The sequence below is a fragment of the Cynara cardunculus genome (assembly GCF_001531365.2).
Source record: "Cynara cardunculus var. scolymus isolate 2C chromosome LG 17, CcrdV1, whole genome shotgun sequence".
NCBI lineage: Eukaryota > Viridiplantae > Streptophyta > Magnoliopsida > Asterales > Asteraceae > Cynara > Cynara cardunculus.
The window spans coordinates 1591629-1602886 of NC_037544.1; the positions used below are offsets into that span (position 1 = coordinate 1591629).

Below are 11258 nucleotides of genomic sequence, written 5' to 3' on the forward strand. Positions count from 1 at the left end.
GGTTTGTACAAATGACTTGATTTGCATTTTATCTCTCCCAATCCACCGTGTGTCTGTGTGTGTATATATATAGATGAGTTATTATACAACGCTTAATTTCAACCGTTCATTTAATTTGATGAATATGTGATTTCATAAAAGATTTTATTGTTTTCTAATATAAAGTATTGATCATAATTAATGAGTTTTATTCATATTCCATAAATATTCAAATCATCATCAATAAACTCTCATTATTTTCAGAAATATCTCAAGTAACTAGATTGTATTTGGTTGTACAAATAGACAATGTTGCATTTGAAATATACCCTATATATATATATATATATATATATAGTGACCTAATCAAATGAGAAGTAGATAGTTTGTAGTAACTGTGAGGTTTAATATGAGTCAATCATTTTAGATAATTAATGTTATTTATTAAAAAAAACAAAGAGTAAATTAATAAATTGTATTGATTGTTCAATTTACTTTAATTATTTTAATATATGTATATATATATATATAGACACTGTACATGGACCAAATCCAGTGGCCTTCTCCGGCACCCACCACCACTCCGGTGACCTCCTGTCATTTTGTCTGACCAAGACGCCGTCTCCGATGATAACCATTAAAGACTCACCTGTGACAGTGGTATCAAAGTGGTACCACAATGGTCTCAAAGTTTACTTGGTGTATTTTAGGTATCACATTGTGTATCTTGGTGTATTTTGGGTATCACATGGTATTTATCGGAGGTAAGAGGAGAGATAAAAGATTTAAAATACCTAAAATGTTCTTTAATTAAAATTTTAAGTCAAATTAACAAAAAATATTAGTTTTCTAATTTATCCATTGATTTGTGGTTGAGATTAGATCTCACAGTTATCACAAATTAATCAGTTCTCCCTTAAATGAACCCCTCTCTCTCTCTGTGTATATATATATATATATATATATATATATATATATATATATATAATCAAAGTAAGTGTAATTAATGATTATATATGTAGGCTACCATTATTACAACAAGACTTATATTCTTGTACAAAGATATTGGCCAAAGCTGCATCATTTTGCCTCTATCTATACCTGTCCAACATTCAATTCTTTCTCTATCACCATTTCTTTTCTTTCTATCTTTATCTCCCCACTTGCATTTTGCTATTCTCATTTTTCATTTTATTAATCCCATATGTATACATACATGTGTATATATATATATATATATATATATATATATATATATAAACCGACTCTTAATTACATTATCGGAACGTTCCACCAAACGTAGGCGTCCAAAAATCAACTGTTGTTTCATGTGTCACTGGAAACGTACTTGAAACGGGCACCAGACATAGCCCACGACTTCTTAGATCTTGCCTAATTGGTCCTATGACTGATTTATCCACCGTCTACATAAATTAACATCCGAATTCAAATATACGAAACAAATCCATATACATACATACATATATAGGAAAACCACAAAAACTGAAGAAAAAAAAATGAGAAACACCCTAGTAACTATTAATTTATCTGTACGGTATGCATATATGCATACAAGTAATTTCTCAAGAATTTTTCTGGTATGTACACGTGCATAGAAACCAAGAAACATCTTCAATTACTTGTATGCAAATATACATATTGAACAGATGAACGGTTATTAGGATGTTTCTTATATTTTTCATACGTACCTGCTGGTGTTGCATTATGGAAGCTCCATTTTTCATGTATGGAGTACTTAGAACCTGGAATTAAATCATGACAATTTTAGATGCAATATTAAAATTAATTTAATTTAATTTTTAAATATGAATTAATACAGTAGAATATATATTATTATAAGGGTTTTTTTTTTTGTAATAATTATATATAATTGTAATAATTAAAGAAAATAAAAATTAGAGTAAAAAGGTGGACTTACACTAACTTGTTCATGTAAGAATTTGATGTATTCAATAGCTTCAGACAACACAGATGCCGTATCAGTCTGAAACCAATGAAGCATGAAAACTGGATTTCATGAATTCTTTATAATAATTAATAAATCAAGAAATTAAATTATATATACGAGGTTCAGGAAAAAATACAGAAAAATGAAAAACTACGGAACGCTTTTATAATCGTTTATCTGTAAGATATGCACATGTACATACAAATGAGTGAAGATGTTTTTCTTGTTTTTAATGCATTTGTACATGTTATACACATGTCCATACAAAACAAATTATATGTATGCACATGTGCATACTTACCCAATATAGATGAACGATTATTAGGGTGTTTTTCAGTTCTTAATTTGTTTCTGATTTTCATTTGAACTTGACAATATACATATATATATATATATATATATATATATATATTTCATATTCTTTTTTGGTCTAAGACTAGGATTTAGAATATCGATTAACATACATTTGTTTCATATGTCTTTGTTTCAAAATGTGAACATTTTTAGCCTGTTTGTGAAACTAAAAGTTACACGTTAAAATCACATTGTGAACCGTATACATACGATACGCACACATTGTGAAACAAATATATGTTCATTAATACATTAAATGTTAGTCTTAGATGGAAAAAAATGTTGTAAAACAATACCTTAAGATAAAAAGTTTTTTAAGATAATCTCATGATATACAAAGTTCTCTAATAATTAACCCAATATATATATATATATATATATATGTATATATATGGTTGGGTTCACGTGAGAACAAACTATTTTCGTAAGACCTATGAGACCATTTTTTTTATATTTGAAACTTCACAGCAAAACACAGTGAAGGTAAAAAGAAGCCGAACCTTCAGAGCAAAAACATTGTGAAGGTTATTTTTACAACGTTTTGCTGTGAAGTTTCAAATGTAAAAAAGTGGTCTCATGAGTCTCACGAAAACAGACTGGTGTTTCTCTCTCACACACATATATCTATATAGAGGAGTGTTTAAATAAAAACCACCCAATTTGTACAAACCATAAAAACCACATTCAACCAATCAAAATTTTTCATTTTGTTCATTTTTTTTTTGTAATTATGAGAGGTTGATTAACCATTTTTATTGTGGAGGGTGTTGATCATGGATACTATCATCTTCGTTATTTTAATTTTAGAGAAATACATGAAACAGTTTCATTAAAATTTCATTAAATATTATATGAAACAATTTCATAACCATATATGAAACAAATTCATCAAAAAAAGTATTATATGAAACAATTTCATAACCATATATGAAACAAATTCATCAAAAAAAATATTATATGAAACAATTTCACAAAATTAAACAATTTCATGAAATTTTTTCATAAGATTAAACAATGAAATCGACGTATGAGAGTGATTTGTACGGTTTGTACAAATGAAGGTGGTTTTCATTTGATTGCTCTTATATATATATATATATATATATATTATATCCATAAAGATGAGAATTCAAAAAATTGATCATACTTTTCCGAAAGGCGAAACTAATTGTTGGAGTGCAGTGATTCTGTCCCCCATCTTCTCCTTTTTCACCTGAAAAATCCAAACACAAATTTCTGTCATCTTTATGCATATATATCACACAACAATTTATTATATCATTAATCTTCAAATTAATACCTTTTTATTTGCATTATATATATATATATATATATATATATATATATACCTAATTAATTAGTTTTAAAATACACTAATTAATTAATTAAAAAGACAATGATCATATATACCTTACTAAAAGCCGCTAAAGGTGATTGGGTTTCGGTTCGGGGTCTTTTGTTTGATGATGATTCGCTGCTGCTTTCTTTCACTGTTTTGGATGTCATCTGTGACGTGAATTTTAGCACAAATTGATTCAACGAAAAACAGACAGAATATGGAAATTTAGGGTTTCAAGATCACTGAAACCCTAGCTCTTTTTCATTAGGGTTTGCAGGTTTTGTTACCTTAGGTTTATCCTCAAAGCTTGAAGAGGGCAATTGCATTTGCAAAGATGGGAAAAACCCTGATCGGATATCGTTTACGCCCCCACCAGATGCATTCCAAAACCGTGCGTTGTTAGAGAAGTGCAGTTGGTTGCCCCCGATGTCCGCTATTGGTAGCTGTACTTTCGGATGTGCATTTATGGCAAACTCTTGAGGTTGAGGAGGAAATTTGGACCAGTTAGAAGACGACAACTCCCCGNACCACCGCCCCCACCGCCAGGCATGTTCATGCTGCCATAGCTTGATTGATACAAAGAGTAACTCATTCCTTGGTTTTGATCGAAACCCGAATCTTGTTGCTGATTGTTGTTATCTGAACCGAATAAACTTTGCATTATAGTTGAAGCTGGGCTTCCATATAAATCCATACTTTGGAAGCTTGAATTGAGTCCTTGGCATGTGATTATGCTTTCGTTATCGCTGTCGTGCATCGGTTGATCCAACTGAAATCCCCTAACGACGTTAATTTGCTTGAAATCGGATGCCGAATCTTGTGAATTAGCCGAATACATCTTTTGTGATCTCCATTGGTTATTTTCCAGCTGAAAAGTGTTTGTGTTCGAGCTCAAATTATTATCTTGATCTTGAAGTAGATTCCGGTAACCACTCTGGTTGCTTTTTTGATCTCCCCGACTACAAATTTACAGCAAAGTAAACAGTTTTAACACACACACACACACACGCGTATACAGGGTCGGGTCAAGGGAAAACTATAAAAATAAGAAATAAAAAACTGAGGAACACTTTGGTAACCATTAACGAAATGCACATGTGCATACAAATTAATAACTGAAACTATTTCTTGTTTCTTATGCATGTCATGCACATGTGCATACCGGACAAATGCTTACAGATTACCAATATGCACATGTGAATGCCCCGTCAAGATGAACGGTTATCACCTTTTTTTTACAGCTTTTTCTGAACCTAATCCTTATATTCCTTCATTTGGTGGATGAAAAAGAGAAGGAAATTCAAGGATTAAATATAAATGCAATAAAGAAAAAGAAATTAAAGAAACTTATCAAGAAATGTTAGTGGACATACAGCAAAGCTTGGTTCCAATCCAACGACTGTGGAAGTGACTGTGAAGAAAGTCCCAACCCCATCATGTGTAAGCTGGTGGTGGCGGTGGCGGTGGCGGTGGTGGTGGCGGCGGCGGTGGTGGTATGATCATGGGTATCTTGGAAGAGGTCAATGGAGCTGGTAACAGAAACTGAATCCAAACAAGGCCTTGTTCTTGATGATGAATCCCACCAGTTATCAGCCATGGGTTGGATATGTAGATGTTATCAGATTCTTGATCAAATGAAATGAAAAGGATTTGGTTGATGTTGGTATTTATATGTGGTTGAAGATGAGATTTAGAGTGTGGGAAAGAAATAAAGTTGACTTTTTGTTAAGTTCTTCAAGTGAGATGGATGGATGATGGAGTAGACAACATAAATATCTTGTTGAAAATCAAATTCAATTGGTCAAAACCTTGTTTCAATTCATTGTCTTTCTGATTCAATGCTTTTCTTTTTGAATATGTGATTGTATCACTGCTGGAAAACAAGGTATCAGTGACGAAAATCAACGATAGAAAAAATCTATTGTTATGTGATATACGTATATACATATACACATATGTATATATAAGGTCATGTTAACGATAATTAAATAAGAAAACACATGTGATTTTAGATTAAAATCACATAAAAAATCACATGTGGTATGTGATTTGCATTGTGTACAGCATGTACATATTCCATAATCATATGTGATTTTAATGAAAAATCACATGTGAATTTGTCGTTATCGTGTTTTTTTATTTTGATTCTCTCTCTCTCTCTCTCTCTCTCTCTCTATATATATATATATATATATATAGTCAAACAAGAATCTCTGACTATCTGTTGGTTTTTTTAGTGTCATCAAACATTTTTATGTAATTTTGATTTACTTGAGCTTGATTAAGGTGCTAAGACAAATATATGTAAGTTAGGTGGTGCGGAGTGCACACTTACAATTGTTGCCTCTATCACCTTAGATCGCCATAAAGTAGGAATCAAGGGGACGGGGTTCCAAGGGGCTAAGCCCCTTGGCAGTGGATGATGTTCGACCTATCGCCGATTGGCTTCAGCTGTCGTTGAGAGGCCTTCAGCTATTGATCATCTTACGCTGAAGTTATCTTCAACTATCGCTGAAGATGCATGTTCCAGAACTTTAAACTATGTTGTAACTATCTTTTGACCTTATCCATTAACGGTTATAACCATTCAACCGCTAATGACCCGTCAATAACCGTCTATCTCTCATTTAAATATCTAAAACAAGAATCTTGATATATATATCTCGTTTTTCACAGCCTTTGGAAAAGTGAGAATAATCTAAAGAATTTTCTCAATACGAAATTCGTGAACCCAAAGGATAATAGGGTCGAATTATTGTATTCGAAAAGTACTTTCCAACACGATTCTTGAATTATATCCAGTCCCTATATCATCTTATACATAGTCCCTAACACTATAAATACTATGATCAAACCCTAATATGTTCAATGAAGTTTTTGTACAAGAATCTTGATTTTAATCTTCAATCGTTTGTGAAATAACATTTTATCAGTCTTTTATATATTTTTCATTCTTATTTCCATATTATTGATGTTGAAATAATATATGATACCTACAAACTGAAGCTTTGAAGTAAGGCAAATTGCATGAAAAGTAACATATTTTGACTTGATTCATATTTTTGGTAATATGTTTTCAAAACTTTCATTTTAGTATCTAAGATGTAAAGTTTTAAATATTTAAGTACCCATGTAACCGGTTAAAGCATTAACCGGTTACCATGCTGATGTGACGAGTAATGTTGTATCCAACTCAGTATTATTTGCTAAAGCATTAATCAGATGCCACATCAACAAATTAACCGGTTAATGCTTCAACCTGTTATCCAGAACCTTAAATGTTTGAAACCTTACATCTTATGTACCAAAATATAAGTTTCGAAAGTACGTTACCCAAAATAGAAATTAAGTTAAATTACTTTACTTTTTCATGCAATTTATCTTTTGAAGTATTATCACAGTTCTTAATTTGTTAGGTTAACAATTATAAGATAAAAATGTAAAAACATGTTTTTTTGTTGTTTTTATTTTAAATAATGAACATCATATATATATATATATATATATATATATATATATGAAGCCAAATATCTTATTTGAATGAATACAAAGAAGACAACACATCACTTCAATTCTACTTTTGCTTTTTAAATTTATAAATAAGATGCTAATCAAATCACATATTATATAATTTATTTATATTTTTAATCCATTTATTGATTGATTTATGTTAATAATCTGTTGAGTAATTAGTGATTAATTAATTAACATGTGTATGCAAATTCAAATTCTTACAATTTACATTATTTTTAGAAATTCATTTTACTCGAAACCGTTTGACTTAAACTGGCGGTATCTATGAAATCTCGGAAATTATAACTCGGAATCCTGCTTCGACTAATCAAATGCTAAAAATAACGATAATATTTTTAAGTTATTAACAAAGCAAGTCGTTTATTTTAATCACATTTACATTGCATTCTCGAATTTAAGAAGGAAAAAATGTCGAGGAAAAGAACAAAAAGAAATATTTCAATTTTGCAAATATGTCCTATTGTCTAGAGGGGTGCTTAAAAACCCGAATAACCCAACTCAATGCAACGCGAAATAACTCAATCCAAAGCAACCCGATATCTAATCGAGTTGTAAAATTTTCAAAACATATGTATTGGGTTGATATTGAGTTACTATTATTTGAATCCAACCCGATGAACGCGATATCATTTTATTTTTTGAATTTAATATGGTTGTTGAATTTCTATTAATATATACATTGGACAATTACACTATCATGTACGTTATTCATATATACATATTTTCAATCTATTCACATCTCTATATAACTTATTCGTATATATGTTCAGTAATTGTGAACATATATATGTAAATTGAGAAAACTAACTGAATGTCATATACGTAAGAAGTATGGATAAGTTGTATCAAATTGTTGATGATGAAAAAGAAACCTATGAGTAGAGAAATAGCATTTTCAAGACTAGAAGAATATTTTAATGTACCAAAGTATCAACCCAACCAATCCGTACGATTTAGATTGGGTTGAGTTGGGTTGCACTTTGATTTGGCTTGGTTTGGTTTGGGTTCGGTTGGGTTGGGTTGAATTAAGATTTTTCAAACCGCAAGCATTGGATTGGGTTATTCAAATGTCTTCAATCCGATCAACCCAACCCATAAGCACTCATATGATTGTATATATTTATTTTGTAGGAGATTATAATTGATCGGCATAATGTAATTTTATAATTGTATTAATTATTTTGGAAGGAAAACCAGCTTTATTTTCTTTTGTTTTCCCTCCTAAAAACAACTCACAATTTAGAATTGAGACATCCTTCATAACTCCCGGTCTAAAGAGTCTCATAAATAACTCACAAAGTGTATTTACTATGATGCTATAAATACACGATTACATGTGATTGTGTGCCTGATCAAATAACAGTGGTGTTATCATGTGCACAGTCAAACAACATATGTTTATTAAAGTGAAAAAAATGTATAATCCAATTGTACTCGTACACAATCACAGTTAGTCATTAACAAGGATGTCATATTATACACAAATCACATGTGATTGTTTATTAGATCAGTATTGGTTCTATGTATATTCACTTGTGATTATGTGTATTTGATATAATTTCTGATTCATCCGTTTTAATGCAAATTTAGAATCCTCATCATGCAACTTCATATAGAATTTAACATGTGAAATTGTAATGTAAATGTCGGGTCTCGAACGGATGACTGTATCATAAATAACTGTAGAAGCTGTTGATTACAAATCTTTTCAAAGTTTAAGATAACTTCTTATTCAACACAAGTGTGAGTCTTATATAAATGTGTTACAGTAAGTTGATATAATGTTATCAGACGTCCTAACAAATTCTTTAAGAAATTATTAAAATAAAACATATTATGATTCAACGCAAGGTGGATCGAGAGGTGACAATCGTTCTTCACGGATGGTGGACAACCTTTCCTCACGATGCGACACAATGGATGATCTCCTTTCAGTGGCTGATTCGGCTTATGAAGCCAATAAAGGACATCTTGAATGTTGTCATCATGGTGTTCATCTGGGCTCTTTGGCGGGCTAGAAACAGATCAGTTTTCTAGGGGAAACATACGACAATTTACCTTACTGTTAACGAGGTGCATTTGTGAGCTTTTTCAAGATTAGGAACATGCTCGAAAAATGGTTCCAGATTAGACTGGAATGTTTGGTCTAGTGACCCTCGTTAGTTCTATTTTCTTATCAAATTTATTACAAAAACGTCTTAAAAAACTTGTTAGGATGTCTAAAGAAGTTATATCAACTTATTGTAACATCTTTATATATGACGTATAATTACTTAATTTCACAAAATTAAGTTATATAAAGCAGTTATTAGAAAATTTAGACATATCTGACATCTGATTATTGACCAGAATCTGTAATAATGTAAAGCAAAATGTAAATGTGTTGCAAAGACATTGTGAAAAACAATGCCAAACAATGTTAATGATTACCATCTACTTCAAGAATTTATGACATGATGTTTTATGCTTTTCCATAATTTACCAATTATTTTTCAATCCTTTTTCCTAAAAAATTATATGGTTTTTGTTCATATAATAGTAGGGACAATTCACTCTCCATGAATTAATTCAACATGAAAACCATTTTACTGACATGCGATCGTGTTTTTCATAGGATTTATCGTTACTTATATCAGTATTTATACTTTTGATATGTCGTGTCATAAATAACATTCACCAATTGAAAGAGTACAATTAAGAAAAAATAGCGTATATATGTCTATATATATATATATATATATATATATAGAGAGAGAGAGAGAGAGAGAGAGAGGGGGGAGGGTTTATTTAATGGAGAACTGGTTAGTTTGTGATAATTGTGAGATAAAATCTCAACCAAAAAGCATTTTAGGTATTTAAATTTTTTTTATCTCTCCAGCTTCCAATCTCCGGTAAACCTTATTTTGACGAATACCATGTGATACTCAAAATACATCAAGATTCACAATGTGATATCAAAAACACACCAAGTAAACTTCGATACCACTATGATACCAAATGTGGTACCATTGTGATACAAACTGTAGTATCACTATGATATGTACGTTGTATATGTGTGTGTGTGTGTGTGTAGATGTAGATGGTGGTCAGTAGCGGGGATGGGGGAAGGGAGATGGTAGTTGGAAACGGCGTCTTGGTCGGACAAGATGACCGGAGGAGGCCACCGGATTTTGTTCCCTGTGTGTCCGTGTGTGTGTGTGTGTGTAATAAAGTAACTAATCTAATTAACGTAAATTGGAATATTAAACTAATTATATAAAATTGAATAATCAACCCAAATTACTAATTTACACTTCTATTTTATTTTAAGAAGAATATTAATCATCTTAAATTATTGGCTAACGTTGGATCTTACAGTTACCATAAGTTAATTAGTTCTCATTTCATTAAACCCCTATATACAAACATGTTAATTAAGGGGTTGTTTGTTTACCTCTTAATAGTTCCATTAAAAGGCAGAATCTGAATCGTTGTTTGACAAAAAAAAAAAGTTGTCTCTTAATGGTTCTAAAATCCTCAGAATAATTTTGTATCTTGGGCTTCCCTTAACCATTAAGCGCCTTGATTTCATTGTAAACAATTACCAAACAATTATATTTTATTTTGTACTATATCATGAGAGCCCCTTAATCATTCTAACCATTTAATTATTCAGTACCGAACCATTCAGCAACTGCCAAACAGCCTCTAACTTCTCTTCTCACACGATCTTTATTCTGTAAATAAAAACTGTGGAGATGGAGAAGATGCAATCGTTATTTAAAGAAAGTAGAATGTGATGTGAATTAAAAAAAATCATAGAAATGGTAGTGAATTTCATGATCAGCCAAGGCTTTTGGGCTTCCAATTATTTTATTATAAAATAAATCAATTAATTAATTAAATAAATAATAAAATTTTGAGTGGAAGAAGACTAAGAGGGTATGGAGGCGGCAGCCGGCGGAGTTGGTGATGAGCGGCGGAGGTGGTGGTGGTGAAGACGACTGCTATCACTTACGTCATCGTCCCTTTCATTTTGACTTTTTTTAATTATTTAAAATATAAAAAAAAGTCAAAACTAGTCAACGAGTGGGGTCCACGCGC

General features: G+C 31.1%; 1 protein-coding gene across 1 annotated transcript; it reads right to left on the bottom strand.

Moving 5' to 3' along the window:
• Positions 1 to 1256: 1256 nt before the first annotated feature.
• LOC112501277 (transcription factor bHLH123) lies at positions 1257 to 5238 on the bottom strand. The gene is given in 8 exon segments (XM_025104990.1): positions 1257 to 1403; positions 1689 to 1742; positions 1919 to 1984; positions 3450 to 3515; positions 3713 to 3808; positions 3929 to 4147; positions 4150 to 4600; positions 5015 to 5238. Coding segments are annotated over 8 exon segments (1323 nt in total).
• Positions 5239 to 11258: the final 6020 nt, after the last annotated feature.